Raw genomic sequence first — 18,206 nt, forward strand, 5'->3', positions numbered from 1 at the left:
TTGAGTGTACCCATTACTTTTTTTTTGAATTGGTGGGTTGCTTTGACTGCGTACGCCCAAATTCTCTTTTTGTATTTTTTTTTTTTTTTGAGATATTGTCAGTGTTTCTTATCCGTGTCAAGCCATTAAGTGTTTTTTTCTTTTACGTACAGCATGTGTCGGTTGATCCACGTCACCCCACGGTCTGCAGTGCTGCTGGTGCTTCTGGTTGTGCTGGCAGGTGCTTTGCTGCCAGCCTGACGTGCTCCTGCTCCTCTGACAAAGCGATGCGTGCCCACAGGGCGAAGTCGATCCCGGCTGTGGTGAGGGACGTGCCTTTTGGATCTGAGGGTGCGTCGCAGACATGCAGCGTCATTGGGAGGAATGGATGGGCGCCCACCCGCATCAATGTGTCGACAAGGGACATGGATGGTACCAGGAATTATTGCAGCTCAGAGCGGTATTACGCAATGAATTCATTGGTGGCAATTGCGAGTGTGAAGGTGACTTTTTTCTATGCTGAGAAAAGGGAAATGTTTGTTTTGTTATACTTTGCTGCCACTTTTCGTTAATTGCCTGCGGGCTGTCCGTAGCGATGTGGCCAGTTTTTCCTTCTTGAACGATGCTGTCGTGCGAGAGGGTGTTCCCAAACAGTCGGATGCTGAGTTTTCGAGGACGGCGGCATTCCCACAGCATGTGCGGCAGGGCCTTCCGTGGATTGTCGGGGGCTCAGCGGCTGGTGGGGGTTGCAGCAGAGGAGTGGCTGAAGGGCTATGGCTGTCATTGGAGCTTGCAGAGGTGCGTTGTCCGTTTTTTGCTCGTTGATACGCCTGACATTTTCGGTAGTGACCTGCGCGTGAGGCACCTGTTGGGAAGACCGTGGAGCTGTCGCAGAATCCACATGTGAGACCTTCTCCAACGATTGGAGTGCCAGGGTTAGTGCGTCGGGCGTGTGCCTTCATATTGTGGACGGACGAGAAGACGCTGCTGCAGCTTGGGCAGGACGACGTTGATCTGCTGCTCGTCGTTCTCCGAGGAGGTGCCGTCGACACGCCAGGTGGAGGTTCCGGAGGAGGTCGGGGTGGTCCTGCCTCTTCAGTGTGGGAGGAGCAGCACCACCGACATAAAGGGTTGCTTGTGATCTGCAGGGCGCGTGCCGGTCTGCCGAGGAGTGGGCAGGAGGACGTCCATCAGCCGCTTGTTGGTCGGCAAGGAGTGGCGATGCTCACGTCGGGAAGAGGTTCCGGTGGAGGCAGAGCACAGACGCGGCCCCAACAGCACCGCAGCACAGTCGATCCCAGAGGGCAGGAACGTGGCGCTGCCATGCCTCAGGGTATCACAGGCCTTGGCTCGAGAGGGCACCAAGCTGTTTCGCACGGACCTCTGACAGCATGGAGAAGCCACGGCGGAGGGCATAATTGCGGTCCTCCCGTTTGCGGTGCATTTCAGCTCGGGGCAGGCTGCCGCTGCAACACACTCGGCCTGCTACATTCCGTCCGTCCAGGTTCCTGTGGGACTGTCACGGCTGCTACTCGTACGGTGCCTCGGTGCATCTCCAACCATGTGGTCACAGTGGCCAGAGACGTTGCACACGCCGAGGTGGAAGCATCACAGTCAGCTTCACGCAGGGAAATGGCGACATGTTTCCGTCGTGGCAGCATGCCTGCCTGTCGCGGGATGCCGTCCTCCGTCCCTGCAGTGTGGGATGGCAGATGGTGGTCCGAGTCCATGTAAACGGGTGGACGTCCAGTGGGAGACACGCAGTACGCGTTGCGCAGTCACGTCGGGAAACGAGACGCTGCAGCCGCTGATCCACGTTGCCTGTGCCGGGTCGTCGGACAGCTCAGAGTCCATGCCGCTTGGGGTGGCGGCGAGGTCCTCTCCTGCCGTCGTTGATGGTGAGCAACCGTCCCGTGGCTCATGGTGTGAATTCAGGTCGCAAGTAACCGCTGCGAGGCCTCAGCGACGAATGTTGCTCGCAAAGTGAGCAGTTTGAGCAATTGCCGTTGGAAGGCTGCAGAGGTTCACCAAGTACATGCTGGAGCAGGCCTGTAGGCGCACGCGGAAGGCGGTGGTCTCCACGCAGTTGGTGCCACGAGCAACAGGTGCTCGCACGGCAAGGTGTGGCGCACCAAGAAGACCACGCCACCGGCACGCCCACTGCAGGCCTGGTGGAAGACACTGCAGCCAATGAGCCTCGTCGCTGGGGCACTCTCGTGCCTGCACTCCTGCAGAAGAACCATGCCGGGCTGGTGCTGCGCTAGTCGAGCAGCAAGAGCAATCCTGAAGGGCGAATGGCCTGAAGTTCTGAGCTGCCAGATAACTACAAGGCCATCCTCATCGGAGCTGCGGCTCTTGCGGACACCACCGCAGCGGATGATGCCGACGGAGTGACCGCAATGCAACGACTGTGTGGTTCTGTCAGTCGGGCTGCAGGCAAACCGCCTCGCCCCTCTCCACAACCAACAGAGCGCGGGACCTTCTCGAGGGGTGACGCCGTCGTGGTCCCCATCACGCTCGCAGCAATGCCCTGCCACAATCACTCCCACAGAGAGACAAGAAAGAGTGTGTGGGTGTGTGCCGAGAACACAGCGACTGTCATCGTCAGAGAAGGGCATCGTGGCACAGTCCGTCACGCGCCAGCACACAAAGAGCAACGCTCGCACCCGGCAGAGCAAAAAAAAACGAGGAGAGGAGAATGTCCCCAAGAGCAGGCAACATCTTCACACGTGGCGGGCATCGTGCAGCCGCGTCATCATTTCAGCACGGGACGTCAGCCCACGCCCCGCTGTCGCCAAGAGCATTCATGCAGACCACTGTGCAACTACTTATGTGTGTTTGCTGGAAGAGCAGAAAAGAAGAGGAGCACAGGGAGGCACATCAACACAGCAAGAGGCATAGCTGGATGGCAGCGATACATGCGGTACGGCCCCAACCTCAACAATCACGCACGGTGGCAGCAAACACATAAGCAAAAAAACAAAAACAAAAAAAAACACGGCGGCAGGGTGTGGCTGTGTGTGTGTGTGTGTGGCGCTGCGGGTGTCTGCCCGCCCTGGCCGCAATAAAAACAAAACAAGAGGGAAAGAAATGTGTGCTCCGCCCCACCGGCCCTCGTTGCACGCCCACACGTCACGGCTCCCTCAGCGCGCCGTTCGTCGCAGCCCCTCCTCATGCGTGCAGTAGGCGAGTCGCACAGGGCCGTCGTCATGAGCGTGTCAGTGGGTGTGCGGGTGGAGCAGTTGGGCGGGAAACACACGGCACCCCTCACAGGAAGAGTGCAGAAGAAACAATTAAAAGGGGTATGAGAAAAAAAAAAAAGAAAAAAAAAAAAAACGAACAGAAAAAAACCAAAAAGAAGCAAACAGGAAAACAAATTTAAAATACGCTCAAAAAAGATTTTATGAGGGAAATTTGTTCCTATGGGAATAGTATTTCTGTTCTCGGGAGGTCGCAGGTATTCCACGCGGCAGCCAGTCACTCCTCACAGAGCCGCAAACCCCCACAGTCCCAACAACAGAAGAAGCGACGGCAGCAGTCCGCTCCCACGCACAATGCCGCCGTCGCCTGTTGTTTCTCCAACGGCATGGGAGCTCGAAACTGCCGGCACTTGCTGTTCTTCACTTTTCTTTCGAGACTGCTGCAAGGCCGCTTGCTCCACTGGAGCCTCAGAGGGTGATGCAATATCTTCTTCCAAATCGGCACTCCCACCAGTAAACTTCAACGGGCGGTTGTACAGCAGGACGTTCCTCACAGTCACAGACACACCTTCGTCACCCGCTGTGTTCTCTGCATTGACTCCATCCCCTCCAATGTAGAAGTGGGAAATCCCTTTCGATTCTGTAGTTTCCAATTTACTTCGCATACTCTCACACACACGCTGACCATCGACGTACACAGAGCCCTGTTTTCCGTTCCGTAGCACGATGGCCACTTGGTATTGTCTCTGTGGATCCCAAGTGCTGCTGTGCTCCGCGGTTGTTCCGTCACTGCACAGCGCCTGCCACTTCTTTCCGCTGCCGTACGACAACTCCATAAGTTTCGTTCCTCCGTCACTGCCTGCACGCACACCCATCAATGGGACGCTGCCACTCTTCGGCTCACCGTGGATGGACACCGTCGCCACAAGAGTGAAGTTGTGGTTCGCAAAGTGGTACAGCTGATTCTCCCCCTGACTGCCAACAGGCCACTCCGCCCACGCACCACGTCCTTTAAATGTCACGCCATTTTCCGTTTTCTCCACCCCACCATCTTTATTACTTACTGTAGCGTTCACTCCGAGGTACTCGTCCCTCCATGTGTTATCAGAGAAGTTGCCGGAAAAAAAGCCAACCAGCCCATCCGTGATCTTAACAGCGCTGCAGCCATTGCCAGTTGAGGGATTCGTCGCAGCAGTTGAAGGGCACAGCTTGGAGACACGTTCGTCCACTTTCTTCCAGGTCACCAGCACCTCCTTCACCTGCTTCAGCTGCTCAGTCAGAAGCACAGAGACCATGCCGAGTGATGATGGTTTTTCCCCACCGCCCTTCTTTTTCTCGTACAGTGCAATCAACTCCTCATTATTATTATTTCCACTTCCAGCACTTTTGTACAGCAGGGAGCTGGCGGCAACGTCCTCAGCTTCCCCGGATACCGGCCCAATATCAACAATGTGCGTGTTGTCCGTCAGCCAAAGATGGAGCTCACCCTTTTCATTTTCGTTTTCGTGCTTCTTGGCATACACCGGCAGAGTGACGAGCATCACGTCCCTGTTCTCAATCGTCGCTTTGCTGAAACCGCTTCCAACGCCCCACTCATGTCGCTTTTGGTTGTTGCCCCACACGCGCGAGAGTGTCCCGAGGGCCTCCGTCCACGAATCCCCCTTGTCACCGGACTCGTACACCCTGCGGCGGCCATCATCACACGCAGTCATCATCATGAGTTTTCCCTCCTCCCACTCTACTACGGAGGGATCACTGCAGCCATCGGCAGACATCCCCTTCGACAGCTTCCAATCATTATTATCCTTGGAGGTGTATATTATCAGCGAAACATTTTTATTCTTTCCATCTTTTTCTGTGTCATCCTTCTTCACGGCTTCCAACGGGAACGCAAGCGTACCGTCCTTCATCGTAACACCCGATCCACCACCGCCAATGTGTCCTGTCAACGAGTCGTCATTTTCACCAATAACATTGCAGGGGATACTGAGGGTATTATTCCAATAAATTCTTTGGTCATTTTCCTCATTACCACTGACGTTCCCCTTCACCAGCAAAAGACCCCATGGAGCCGCGTCAGACGCATCCACTTTACAACTAGGGACATATTCATTTATGTAGACTCCAGCAAGCATGTAAATATCATTTCCCTCCACAACTGTTGTTGGTCGGCCCAAATGTACTCTTGTCCGGCTTCGGGAATCATCCTTTTTCTCTGACTGGGACTGACATTTTCCTTCTTTATCGGAAGAACATTTCTGCAGTACTTCTGTTTTCACTTGAGTTGTTTCCAGGTCTTTTGGCTTTTTGTCTCCCAACTTTATAAATTGTGAAGCAATGCAAGAAAAAATGAAACCATTACTTCTGCACTGCGCCTCGGCAACGGCAAACACGCCACCATTCAACCCAACAAGACTGGGAGCATAGAGCAAACTCACTGTTTCATCAGCTGTCGTGTCTCTCCAAACAAAAGATGGACTCGGTGAAGGTTCCTGACCTGACGCTAGCCCATCACCTTCCGCAACCAAACCAGTGCTACAGCACATCATCACGATGAGGAGCAGCAATGCGGAAGTAAACGCACGCCGGGACATGTTGGGCCTCTGCGGCTCACTCTCTCTTCCTTCCCTCCTCCTTCCGCTGGATCCGGTCACGCGGCGACGGTTGTGTGTGCGGGGTGCCTTCACTGCAGCAACACGTGAGAGCATATAAATATGTGTGTGTGGGCGGTGTGTGTGCTGTTGTTTCTTTCAGAGCCTTCGAATTTCACAGTAGCGATTAGTGCTTGTTTGCTTTCTTCGTAAGAGAGTGAAAGAAATAAAGAAAAACAGGCTAATAAAAAGGGATGAAAGAATAAGCACCGCCACCCACAGTGAGTGGCACCATCATCCCCGCCGCAGTCACTCCCAACAACAACAACTCACGCACACAGACACACGGAACGAGGCGGAAGAACAGTGCACCGGAAACACACAGCGACTGCCACCACCACCAGCAGGAGTCACGGCGGGTGTGTCGTTATTCACGCGTCAGCACACACCGAGCGACGCCCACACGATAACAACCAGCGGGACGCAAAAGAGCACAACCGCCCTTCGCAGCAATACAGCGCTGTCGCCGGTCATGTTACTGTTGGTTCCTCCAGCACACCCGCTTCTCCGTCCGTGCACATCACCCCGCACAGGCGAAGAATCTTTCGTCGCCAAATTCACGGCGGCAGTGACACTTCGGCACGTACAGTTGTTGGAAGAGAGTCAACAGACATTCATCCCAGGCACCCTCAATGCCACACAATCCACTTTCTGCACGCCGCCAAAATAACAACCGCATTACCTCGCCGGGACGCGTTGCGGACTCACGTCTTCCCTCCCCGCGAGGGCCGCTGATGCCAGAATAATGTGCGTGTGTGTTTGTCAGCACCTATACTTGCAGAGCAGCTGTGAGGCACAAGAGAGTCAGAAGAAAGCAACGGCAGAGAGAGGCAGATAGCACACACGCAAATTCCTCATATCATCACACAAACACACGCAGAATGGGTGCACTCAACCACAAAACAATGAAAAACAAAACAAAAAGCCGAAGCGTGGGACGACCAGCGCACACACTCTCATTGCTCCCGTAAAGCAACACACAAACAGGGAGAGAGAGAGAGAGGTCGCCCACTCAATGCAATGGAAACAAAACAAAAACAGTTACGGTGCTCCGCCCATGCAGCCAGGCAGGACGGCAGCGGTGCGTGTGGTGCAAAAGAGAGCACCAACGGGCCTGCATGGGTGTGCATGCATATATACAATGGGCACATTATGTGTGTGCTTCGTGGGGTGAGGTGAGGGCGAGAGTCCATGCAAGGGGACACACACACACAGAGTGAAGGACGAGTGTGTGTGCGGGCGGTGCACGGCTCTCTCTCCCTCACTCTCACGCGGCCACCACCACAGCTGCAGCCGCACACGCAACAACAAGAAGAAGCAAAAGAGGGGAGGTGGTGTGGGAAACCGCGGTGCTGCCGTCACTGTCGCCAGGCGTCGCCGTACCATTTATCCGGGCGGTGATTGTTTTTGCTGTTTGTGGTGCTGTCTCACTGAGTGTTGGAACAACGTTGGTATTGCCAGTTTCAAGGCTGTCGTGTTGTCCTTCAGAGCTTTGAGCATCATCCTCATCTGCCTTATTCTGGAAATGATCACCGCTGCCACTTGTAGAGGTAGATGAGGATGTTGGTTCTGCTGGACTGCCGGCTGCTGCATTCTTCGTCGAATCCTCTGTGTCCGTGTCATGACTGTGCTGCCCTTGTGTAGCATCCCCTGAAGGCTGTTCCGGTGCTTCGGATTCCATTTTGGGTCCTGACGGCGTGGCTTCGTTCGTTACTTTTTTTTGATTCTGTGAGTTTTTTGGTTCCGTTGGTGGGCTTCCTTCACCTGTTGTTGATGATGGTGCAGGTACACCCGATGGCGGTAGTGGCAGTGGTAGTGCGGGTAATGATGGTGGTGGTGTTCCTCCTCCATTATGTTGACCCTCTTGTGTCTCGGGCTGTAATGTGTTTTTTTCTTGTTTTTTTCCCTTGTCTTTGTCCCCATCCTCTTCCTCTACCGCTTCATCACTTCCATTTTTATCCTGACGATCGGCATCTCCCTTTGTCTCCGTGCCCTTGGGCAATTGGTTAATTTCATCAGTATCCTTGGAAGAGGGGTTTTCACCAGAACGAGTGGGACTGCTGCCAGATGGAGAGGACAATTGATCGTTGGTTTGTTCTTGGGGGTCAGCTGCCGCATTGCTGCCGGGATTCACTTTATTTTTTTCATTCCATTTTTGATCAGCCGCAGGTAACTGCCCGCCTTCATCACCTGTCCCTGACACTCCAGGCCCAGACACCGGCAGGGATGGTGTTGCTGCACCTGCGGCACCATTCCCTCCTCCTGCACCAGGCGCTGCATTGCCCCCAATACCAGCCAGCAGACTACCAGGCGATGTTCCTCCCACACTGTCCAATGGGGCATTACTAGTTCCACCTTCACTGCCGTCTCCAGCTGCAACCGCATTTATTAATCCCATTCGGGTGGAAATCAACCCGCAACCCGCCTTCAGGCGCACCCTATCATTTCCTCCATTATGCGTGTGCGTCAAGACGTTCCCATCACCCTCAACGCAGCGATCGTCCCTTGCAATTCCAAAAACAGTGACGCACCACAGCACGCAGAGGGCACACACCAGCAGCACACGGCCAGTCATCATCATCGCCATCACTCCTGTCACTTGCGTGTAGCCTTCAGCACAAACTGACTCCCCGTCAACGGAGAGTGAAAGAAAAAAGAGAGACAAGGCATAACAACAGTCACGCCACAGCAACAAATGGCGGCCCAGAAGCAGCAACAAACACACCATGAGGCAGTTGGAATCAGTGAAAAGGCAAAAAAGGCACACAAACACAGTCCTGCAGCAATTAATCAGCAAGAAAAAAAGAAAAACAAAACAATTAAAAACACAAGTAAAAAAAGAAACAAAAAGATTTAATAAAAGGGGCTGCACAGTATGGCGCCAGTGTGCATGCATCCACATGCAAACATGCGTCTACGTAAAAATTTGTATGCGTGTCGTGCATATAAGTGTGTCTGCGATGCGTTCAACGTGACGGATACAGGGAGGCAACAAGATGGAGCACACAGCAGGGCAGCGGAAGCAAATGAAGCAAAACACAATCATTATTTTCTCTTATTTATTTACATCGGACCACAGTTGACCGACACAAATCCCCGTGGCTGAGTGCTGGCACGCACAGCCCGCATACACCTCTTCAGCCCAGAGTGGTGTACGCCAGCGCGGATGCGGCGAGCAGCAGCGGGGCACACACCCACGCAGAGCTGCTGAGGCTGCCGTCCATTTCACGAAGACGTGACGGTGTGCGGGTGGTCGTCGTGGTTGGCGCCTCTGTGTTCCTCGCCGTATCACTTGGTGCCTCTGTGGTAGTGGTGGTGGTTGTCGTGGTTGTCGTAGTACTTGGTGCCTCTGTGGTGGTGGTGGTCGTCGTCGCTGTTGTAGTGGTTGTCGTGGTCGTAGTTGGTGCGGCGGCCTTCTTTTGTTCATTTGCCATAACGGTATTCGTATGTTCTGTCTGCTTATTAGACTTCCCACCATCTTGACCCTGTGTATTACTGGAAGTATTTTGTGACTGTGGCTTTTCGGTTATTGTACCCGTTGTATGTGACTGTTCCGTCCCTCCCACTTCATCGTTTATTCTCTGGTGGAGAAGGAGTTGTACTTAGCGGATCCGTTACCTGCTTTGGGTCGACAGGCATAGAATTTGTTGGAACGGAATCTTTTACAGATTTACCAGTTGCAACTTCACTCCCTGCCGCGCACACGGACGGGCAGCAGCACAGGACGAGCACCAGCAGGGCGCACAGCAGACGGCACGTCGTCATCGTGAGTGTGGTCGTTCAGTGGTGTGGAGCTGATCTGCACAGTGAGGGACATGAAGAGCAACAGGGGAGACGAGAGGTGCGGCAGACACACACACAGAGGGCACACCACATGAGGAGAGGGCGGCAGCCAGGCATGCACCGTACGCCGCACACCACGCACGACACACACTCCAACCCACGGCAACAGGCACACACACACAGCCCTGCCGCAACACCAACACACAGATGTAGGAGGGAGAAGCAAACAGGAGCGGCACACAAGGCTCCACCGCATGCACATACGGCGAGAGCGGTCCGTCGTGTCGGCACCCCTCACGGAGGGTACGCACACGCACAAGAGGAGGTGCAGCGCCCACAGCAACACAAAAGCAAAGTAACAATTAAAAAGGAATGATCCCCGCACACCACGTGGATCGCTGGTCCACGGGAAGTGCAGCCAATATTCATCACAAAAACAATTCAGTTACCTTTGGTCTTCCTTCATATTCAGCGCACAACGCTTCATGCAGGCCTGGGCACCACAGCAGCAGCAGCAAATGCAAATATAAGCGCAAGGAATGGCATAAAGCAAGCAACCATTTATTTGTGTTTCTGTTTGGATGTTGGCAGATGTCTGCATGCGTTGTTTTTGTCTTTTCAGAGAGCAAACCTTCATGCCTGCATTGTGTGTTGGGGATTTCCGCAGGGTGCACAATTATTATTTTTCTTTCCTCTTGTGAATGTTTCTTGTGTTGGTGCAGCCAACAATTCGGTTTGTGTTGTTCCTGCTTCTCTTTGATAAGGTGTTACAATAAAAAATAATCTTCTGAGCCGCTGCCCGAATCCTGAGTTTCTCAATAATAGAAACCAAACAAGATAGAAATAAGTGAGGGATCAACGGAATAAGAGTGGATTCACCACATCCTCAAAGTTCAACACGAGGCAAATAAACGCATGTTTATATATACATACCATCCGTTAGCCACAATCGTGGCCCGCTCACTCTATTCGGATAGGATACATATATTTATTTATTACTTACGACGTGGCAGACTTTTGGGGTCCTGCAGCCACAAGACCCCGCCGCGTGGTGGGAACCAAAAGGGGGTGGGTGCGATGGTAAAAACAAAAATAAAAAATTATCCGGCCGCTGTCGGCTCCCTAAAGTCGTGGCCTCCCCAAAACTCATACGGTAGAAAAGTGTCCTAAAGAAGTGTATATTCGTTCTATCAGGGTATATATATATATATATATACATTCATTAAGGCAGCCAGCTCTCCCGCGACCATTCTCTACACAGGCTCCTAAAAAAACTCAAGCACACCCACAAGACTCCCAGCAAGAAAAGGTACACACGGCGTGACTGACACGACTCAGAGTCATGTTTCTAAGACAATGCGTGGATGACTCCGTCGACGCCACACCCGCACCATATGCCATCAACTCCTCCACGGCAATAATCCTGCAGCGTGCGGAGAGGACGTTTCACGAGCGCATTATTGGCGGAGCCAAGCAACTGTACCGTCAGCAGATGGCAGCTGTCGGCGGGGAAAGTGAAGGTGGTGGGACTGTTGGGGAGGGTCGATGCGCAGTGTCCCCACAAATACGAGGCGGGTGAAGTGAAACACACTCGTCTGAACGTCACCGGCCACCAAGATGCATTGCTCCCTGCTGTAAATATTGATGAGCTCGAGGCTGGAGCAACTACTCGCAATGCGTGAAAGCGTCTTCCTGCACTGACGCTGCGATTCACATTAGACGGGCAACTTCAGAACAGTCGATCCCCAGCAGTGAAATGCAGGTGGCAGTGACGCTGTGGATTCTCGATTCCCCAGGCAACGAAGTGTGAAGAAGAAAACTGGTCTCCCCAGCTGCGCGGCATCCATCCATTCACTCTGTGCGTCCGGAGTGCCTCGCAGCTGCCTTGAGAGATGCAGCGGACAGACCTCCCTTATTTTCTCCTCGATCCGTCAACGAAGTCTTTCGCGGAGGCGTCGGCACACACCGAAGTCTCCCTCGTGCCCGCCAAACAAAAACACACCCGTTGAGCATCGTCACGTGCATCGACGGCCACGCAAATAAATATCCACCGCAACGCAAAGTGTTTCTTATTGGGCACAAAAAGAAAACTGGAGGCGGCGGCCTGGACAACACAGAAATCAAATCACACTCCAGTCAACGCTGAAATACATGCAAAAGGACCAACGCAGGACCAGAAGCACAAACACTCGAGACCTGCTGCGTGAACTCCACGGTAAATGGATCAGCCTCAACGCATGGGGCACTAATTACGGCGGGTGACAGCGCGAAGGCCAACGGTTCCGCAAGGCCGGGAATTGTGGGGACGGCATTCAAACCCTCCTGGGATTCGTGTGCCAAGACACGCAAATAATCCGCCCCTCGGTGCAAGTCGTCACCATAATCCTCATCGCTCTCTTTGCCGTCATTCGTATTGTCACACTCAGAGCCGTTGAGGGAAGATGCTGCCATGATGATTGTGAAATCACACTGAATGAAACAACGCAATGCCTCGAAGGGTGCCGAGTGCAGGCATCCCGTCAGGCAGCGACACGCCGCAATCTTAGCAATGTACGAAGCAAAGGCAACGAAAAAGCTTTCATCCGCCATCGTAATCGCGTCCAGCAGGTTCGCCCTCTTGTTCCTCGGCGCCTCGTCCCTCTCCAAGACACCAGCTGCCGCTGCCGTAGACCACGCTGCTGCTGCTGCAATCACCTCCACAAAGAGACAAGGAAGAGTGTGTGGATGTGTGTGCCGAGAGCACAGCGACTGCCATCGCCAGAGGAGACCATCGTGGCACCGTCCGTCACGCGCCAGCACACACCGAGCAAAGCACACTCGGCAGTGCAAATACATTCTTGCAGAGCACTGTGCAACTACTTATGTGTGTGGGTGTCTGTTGGAGAAGCTGAAAAGAGAAGGAGCACAGGGAGGCACATCAGGACGGCAAGAGGCACAGCTGGATGGCAGCGGTACATGCGGTGCGGCCCAAACCTCAACAATCACACACGGTGGCAGCACACCATCCACAAAAAAAAAAAAGAAGAACAAAAAAAAAAAGAAAACAACACGGCGGCAGGGTGTGCTGTGTGTGTGTGTGTGTGGCGCTGCGGGTGTCTGCCCGCCCTGGCCGCAAAGAAAACAAAACAAGAGGGAAAGAAATGTGTGCTCCGCCCCACAGGCCCTCGTCGCACGCCCACACGTCACGGCTTCCTCAGTGCACCGTTCGTCGCGGCCCCTCCTCATGCGTGCAGCAGGCGAGGCGCACAGGGCCGTCGTCATGAGCGTGTCGGTGGGTGTGCGAGTGGAGCAGTTGGGCGGAAACACACGGCACCCCTCACAGGAAGAGTGCAGCAAGAAACAATTAAAAGAGGGAAGAGTAGAAAAGAAAAAAACGTCCATATTGATTGCCCCAAAAGCAAAAAAGGAGGGATGTGTGGAGTGAAAGATGAGTAAACAAAAAAAAAAAATTTAAATAAAATAAACCATTAAAAAATGAAATAAACTCACAACGCCCCGAAGGAAGCAAAAAACAAGCAAAATGAACACAAAAAACAAGTAACAACAAAACAACAACAAAAAGATAGAATGCAAAAAAAAAAAAAAGTAAAAATTACAAAAAACAAAACACAAGGAGCTGCGACGAATGGCTCCAGTGTGCACCCATTCACACACAACATTGGGTCCACTCAAACAGTTGTGGGCGTGTCGTGCATACAAGTGTGTCTGGGATGCGTGCCAAGTGACGGATACAGGGGTCAACAACATGGAGCACAAAGCAGCGCAGCTGAAGCAAATGGAGCAGAACAGAAGATCATTATTTTCTCTTATTTATTACGCAATAAAACAAAAGAAGCGCAAAGCATCCCGTGGTTGAGTGCTGGCTTTAATAGCCCGCATTCACTTCTTCAGCCCAGTGTCCCGTAGGTGAGTGCAGCCAGAACAAGCAGTGGCAGGGCATGCAGATGGGTGTCATGGAAGCAGGCGTCAGTTCCCACACTGTTCTCCAGCGCGTTCGTTGTGGGCGCAGAGGAAAGAGGAGCCGGCATGCTTGCCGCCATATTATTTCCTTCGCCGGAAGCAGTTTCGGTGGTGTCGGCTGTGTCCTCTTCGGCGCCTCCAGCTGCACCCCCGTCCTCGCCGGTCTGGGACAACTGAGTCGGTGGCGCAGCAGCAGTCTCTTCCTGCAGCTCCACTGGAGGGTCATGGGAGGAGTGTTCGCCGCCTTCTGTGGGCTTTGGATCTGGTGGGGATTCGGATGCAGCAGAAGCAGCAGAAGTAGAACGTGAAGGGCCTTGAAGCTCAGCAGAGGGAGCGGAATCCGACGCTTGCGAGGCCGCAGCAGAAGGATCCGTCGTGGCCGCAGCGCCAGCAGCAGAATTAGCACCAGCGCCGCCTGGAGTTGCAGGTAGAGAAGAAGGGGGGACATCCGTGGAATTCTCAACGACAGCAGGAGAAGATTTTGAATTTGTTGTGAAGGCGCCACGAGAAGCCTCCTTTTGTCGAGCCGCCGGAATGCCTGCTTCCGGACGTGTGGCCGGACCAATTTCACCAGCGCCACCCGGAGCTCCAGCCAGTGAAGGGGCACCAGCCGCACTCTCAGCGTCAGCAGGAGATTCAGAATCTGGTGTGGAAGTGTCAAGAGAATCATTGTCATCTGGAGGGCTCCGAGGTCCTTCCGGAGGTTTGGCTGCACCAATTGCAACGGTGGCCGCTTTCTCCACGTTACGCTCCCACCAACTCTTCAGGATGTCTGGAGTAAACGTGGAGACGTTGATCGTGATGACAGCATCCTTCACACCATCTATGGTGCGACTCTGTGAAGCCTCGGGCTCACAGTTTCCGACGCCCATGCCGCAAATCATCTGCCCAAAACCAGCAGCTGCAGTCGTGCAGTTGTACCACAATGACTTCCCACGGAGCTGCCAACGCGCAACATTACCGTCACCCGCACACTCTGCATCCACCTGCGCCACCTGCGGCTCCTCCTCCTCCACGGCAAACACGCACGAGCAGCAGCACAGCAGTGCCAGCACCAACACGACACAAAACACACGGTGCATCATCGTCAAAACTATCGTTGTTGAATAACGTGGATTCGATCTGCAGGAGCATGAGAAAGGAAGTAGAGAGAGACAGCAGCTACACCACGCACAGCCACCGCATGGTAATAAATGGCAGCAGCCAGAAGAAGCGCACACCAAAAAAGAGACAAATGGGACAATTACAACCGCAGAACTCCCACACCGACCCGTAAACCAGAACTTTAAAAAGCGGAAAAAACAAAAAAAGGAAAAAAAAATGATAGGAGTCCAACAAAACTCCCAAAACTTCTAAAAAAATCAATCGGGCAGCACTCTTATTTCTTATGCCAAGCAGCACAAGACAAGCGTGTGTGTCTGTATACATAATGCCTTCACCAAGAAAATAAATCAAATAAAAAAAGATCGTCCTGCTCCACCAGCCCACACAACATTCCTTCACACTTCATTGCGGCATCCGGCCTGTTCCTCCAATCCTCCTTTCGTGCAGTCCGTGGGACGCACAGCAGTGAGGCCGGCACCGCGTGTGGGCAACAAAAGACAAAACAAAGAGGAGAAACACGTCACTCATAAGAGTGTGCAGCAACTGGCCATTAAATAAAAAAGGGTGCTTATCATTCCAAGAAAAACAAAAAACAAAAGCAAAAAAAAGTAATAAAAAAGTAACACGCATGGAACGCGGCACATGTTCTCCGTGAGGAGTGGCAATTCCACACTCTTTGGCTCAGAAGACCGCCACAACTCCACACAATCCCAGAAGAAGCAGCAACACCCAATACACGCACACACGCACAGTGCCATCAACAGTTAACTCACGCAGTGTCAATTTCGCGTCGTTGAGCAGGGCAAAGCAGTCGTCGGGACACACACCGCTCCCGGAATACTGCGCGGTGAATTCTCGTAATTGGGGTTTTCGTGTCCAGAGGCATTGCGTTGAGTCAATCCGCCCGCATCACCCTCAGCAACAAATCCACTGCCCGCAACGCCATTTACTAAAGAAAGGAGTTTTGTGTCCGGTGGCGTTGCGCTCACTCACCTCGTCCGTGTTATCCGCAGCAACGTGTTCCCTGCCGCCATAAGTGACAGACATGATCCCCGATGCATTCAGCGCCACTAATATTCTCGGACCGTTGGCAAAGGAAGGCCTCTTCTTGGATGCATTCGGGACCATCACTTCTTTCGGATTGCTGGCAAACTCAGGCCTCGTCTCGGACGTGTTGGTCTCCGTGTTGGATGCGGGACTCGGATCGACGGTGTTGGGTCCGTCAGCCGCCGCAGACTGTCGCCAATCCTCGTGTTGACGTGACGGCTCAGCATTAACTTGCGGCGCAGTTGTCCCACCAGATTTTGTGTCATCCTTCCCTTCACGGGGTGGCGGCAACTCACAGATGCCCGTCCGGTCAGCATCGCTGCTCCGTGCAGGCGGATGGATGGTTCCATCGGGGGAAAAATTGACGCCACCACAATTCATAAGGGCCGGCGTATTTATGTGTCGTCACGTCCATCGTGAAGGCAACGGTGGCCTCTTCCTCTTCCGTTGCACAGCTGGCAGCACAGTTGCTACATGTGTGCACCGCATTGGCCACATGACACACAGCACCCAGCTCACCATTCCTGCCATGCATGCGCACACCAAAGCCACTGAAAGTATAATTCTCATGCTGAGCCTCAGCAACGGCAGCAGAACACTTCTTCCACGCCCACACACACACACACACATGCACGCGATAGCTCAGGCTGCCGTCACTCGGAGCACACGACACATCCACCGGCACAACCGCCGCATCCGCATCACCAGATAGATCTCCAGGACTCCCAGCAGCCGTCACACACACATGGACGAGCAGCAGCACGAGAGCCCAAGGACCAACACAGCGCACACCAACACGGCGCACACCGTTATCATCGCAGTCATCGTCACCCGTAGTGAAGTCGCTGGAGCCAGTCAGCTGATCGGTCAGACAGAAGAAAAAAGAATGGAACAAGAGGGAGAGGGACGAAGTGCAGCGGATACAGCGAGAGAGAGCAGACAACATGACGAGAGGGCAGCAGGCCCAGCCGCACAGTCCACACACCACAAGACGGCATCCACACAAGAAAGGCACACAACGCCAGCAGCCACCCACCATGCAGGAGGAGAAGGCATGCACCACCATCTCCCCCAGCTCATCTCTACAGCCCCAGGGAAATGGCAAAACCCCGCGGCCACCACACAACGCACACGGAGCGAGCACCCACCACACAACGCACACGCGCAAGCAGACCCTCATCCATCCATAACGCGGCACCAAAATTTCCAGCCATCCCGCCCTCAGTGGGACACGGAGCCCAACTCAGCGCAGTCACACGCGGTGCATTACACCCGCAGGAAAGAAGACTCGAGCTGCGCACTCCCTCTCCCTCCCTTCTCCTCATAGCCACGGAGGAAGACAACAGCCGCCACACGCAACTGCCAGCATGCACTGCAAAGGAAGCATTCAAATCCACTGCAATGTGCATCTTGTCTGTGTGTGCCTGCAGAAACACAAAGCATAAAAGTAAAAAAAAGGAAGCAGATTATGTGGAGAGACGCACAACAATGTGCATCGGAGGTGCATGGCGGAAGCAACAAGAAGAAGACCGCTCAAACTCATGACTGCACTGCCGCCCAAGTAGCGGCAATTCACACAGGATTTATCCAAAACAAAAAAAGATTTCCCCTTCATCTTACACAAACACCATCACACAAAATAATTATAAATAAAAAACGAAATCGTCCATTACTGTTCCACACAAATTTAAAAAAGCAACCAACTACCATCTTGCTCCAGAGATTGTCTGCATATTTTGCCCGTAAAATAAAATTAAAAAGATATTTAAATGTCTTTCAACCGTCTGACCCTCCATTTGTCCAAACATCGTTTATATTTCATGGGGTCATCTGCGTGTTGCTGCTCCCCTCAGCCCTCTCATCGGCGTGTGAGTGTGGCCCGCAGAGCACAGTCACTCGTGTGTGTGGGGACTGAGAGAAGCACGCAGACATGACGGCAGTCGCGTCACTCCATCGGGAGAGTGAGCGCAGCAAAAGAAAAAAAAAGGAAATCATCGGAGAGGAGAGAAATGCTCACGAGGCCGACACCGAAGGGACTGCCGGCGCGAGAAATGCACACGCAAAGAAAAAATCTTAAAAACACGGCGGCAGGGTGTGGCTGTGTGTGTGTGGCGCTGCGGGTGTCTGCCCGCCCTGACCGCAAAGAAACAAAACAAGAGGAAAAGAAATGTGTGCTCCGCCCCACAGGCCCTCGTCGCACGCCCACACGTCACGGCTCCCTCAGCGCGCCGTTCGTCGCGGCCCCTCCTCATGCGTGCAGCAGGCGAGGCGCACAGGGCCGTCGTCATGAGCGTGTCGGTGGGTGTGCGAGTGGAGCAGTTGGGCGGGAAACACACGGCACCCCTCACAGGAAGAGTGCAGAAGAAACAATTAAAAGAGGGAAGAGTAGAAAAGAAAAAAACGTCCATATTGATTGCCCCCAAAAGCAAAAAAGAAGAGATGAGGGGAATGAAAAAAAAGAAAAAAAAAAAAAAAAAAAAGA

General features: G+C 53.3%; 3 protein-coding genes and 2 pseudogenes across 3 annotated transcripts, besides 25 other annotated features; all 5 read right to left on the reverse strand.

The window, feature by feature from the left end:
* Positions 1–3,493: part of a sequence feature (areas not merged during assembly with more than two copies in the genome that could not be assigned to a particular haplotype) that runs on past the window's edge.
* Positions 3,289–3,339: a sequence feature (A-rich).
* Tc00.1047053510021.120 (trans-sialidase, putative) lies at positions 3,464–5,887 on the reverse strand (the record flags this gene model as incomplete). Its single annotated transcript, XM_813097.1, has 1 exon — positions 3,464–5,887. One exon carries the CDS (start codon positions 5,885–5,887, stop codon positions 3,464–3,466), a length of 2,424 nt encoding a protein of 807 aa, XP_818190.1.
* Positions 3,494–4,405: a sequence feature (haploid, Esmeraldo-like haplotype).
* Positions 4,406–4,640: a sequence feature (areas not merged during assembly with more than two copies in the genome that could not be assigned to a particular haplotype).
* Positions 4,641–5,419: a sequence feature (heterozygous, non-Esmeraldo-like haplotype).
* Positions 5,420–6,123: a sequence feature (haploid, Esmeraldo-like haplotype).
* Positions 6,124–7,457: a sequence feature (areas not merged during assembly with more than two copies in the genome that could not be assigned to a particular haplotype).
* Tc00.1047053510021.130 (mucin-associated surface protein (MASP), putative) lies at positions 7,098–8,417 on the reverse strand (the record flags this gene model as incomplete). Its single annotated transcript, XM_813098.1, has 1 exon — positions 7,098–8,417. The coding sequence occupies one exon, from the start codon at positions 8,415–8,417 to the stop codon at positions 7,098–7,100; it is 1,320 nt and encodes a 439-aa protein (XP_818191.1).
* Positions 7,458–7,515: a sequence feature (heterozygous, Esmeraldo-like haplotype).
* Positions 7,516–8,387: a sequence feature (areas merged during assembly that could not be assigned to a particular haplotype. This can correspond to areas where the two haplotypes were merged or to regions with more than two copies in the genome that were merged during assembly.).
* Positions 7,624–7,669: a microsatellite.
* Positions 8,388–8,857: a sequence feature (heterozygous, Esmeraldo-like haplotype).
* Positions 8,623–8,680: a sequence feature (A-rich).
* Positions 8,858–9,925: a sequence feature (haploid, Esmeraldo-like haplotype).
* Positions 8,966–9,595, reverse strand: Tc00.1047053510021.140 (annotated as a pseudogene).
* Positions 9,080–9,233: a microsatellite.
* Positions 9,134–9,236: a microsatellite.
* Positions 9,926–13,669: a sequence feature (areas not merged during assembly with more than two copies in the genome that could not be assigned to a particular haplotype).
* Positions 10,392–10,880: a mobile genetic element.
* Positions 10,810–10,832: a microsatellite.
* Tc00.1047053510021.150 lies at positions 11,030–11,962 on the reverse strand (annotated as a pseudogene).
* Positions 12,623–12,657: a microsatellite.
* Positions 13,047–13,220: a sequence feature (A-rich).
* Positions 13,501–14,658, reverse strand: Tc00.1047053510021.160 (90 kDa surface protein, putative; the record flags this gene model as incomplete). Its single annotated transcript, XM_813099.1, has 1 exon — positions 13,501–14,658. One exon carries the CDS (start codon positions 14,656–14,658, stop codon positions 13,501–13,503), a length of 1,158 nt encoding a protein of 385 aa, XP_818192.1.
* Positions 13,670–13,780: a sequence feature (areas merged during assembly that could not be assigned to a particular haplotype. This can correspond to areas where the two haplotypes were merged or to regions with more than two copies in the genome that were merged during assembly.).
* Positions 13,781–18,206: part of a sequence feature (areas not merged during assembly with more than two copies in the genome that could not be assigned to a particular haplotype) that runs on past the window's edge.
* Positions 17,361–17,381: a sequence feature (AT_rich).
* Positions 17,468–17,495: a sequence feature (AT_rich).
* Positions 18,176–18,204: a microsatellite.

The sequence above is a fragment of the Trypanosoma cruzi genome, genomic scaffold (assembly GCF_000209065.1).
Source record: "Trypanosoma cruzi strain CL Brener 1047053516579 genomic scaffold, whole genome shotgun sequence".
NCBI lineage: Eukaryota > Euglenozoa > Kinetoplastea > Trypanosomatida > Trypanosomatidae > Trypanosoma > Trypanosoma cruzi.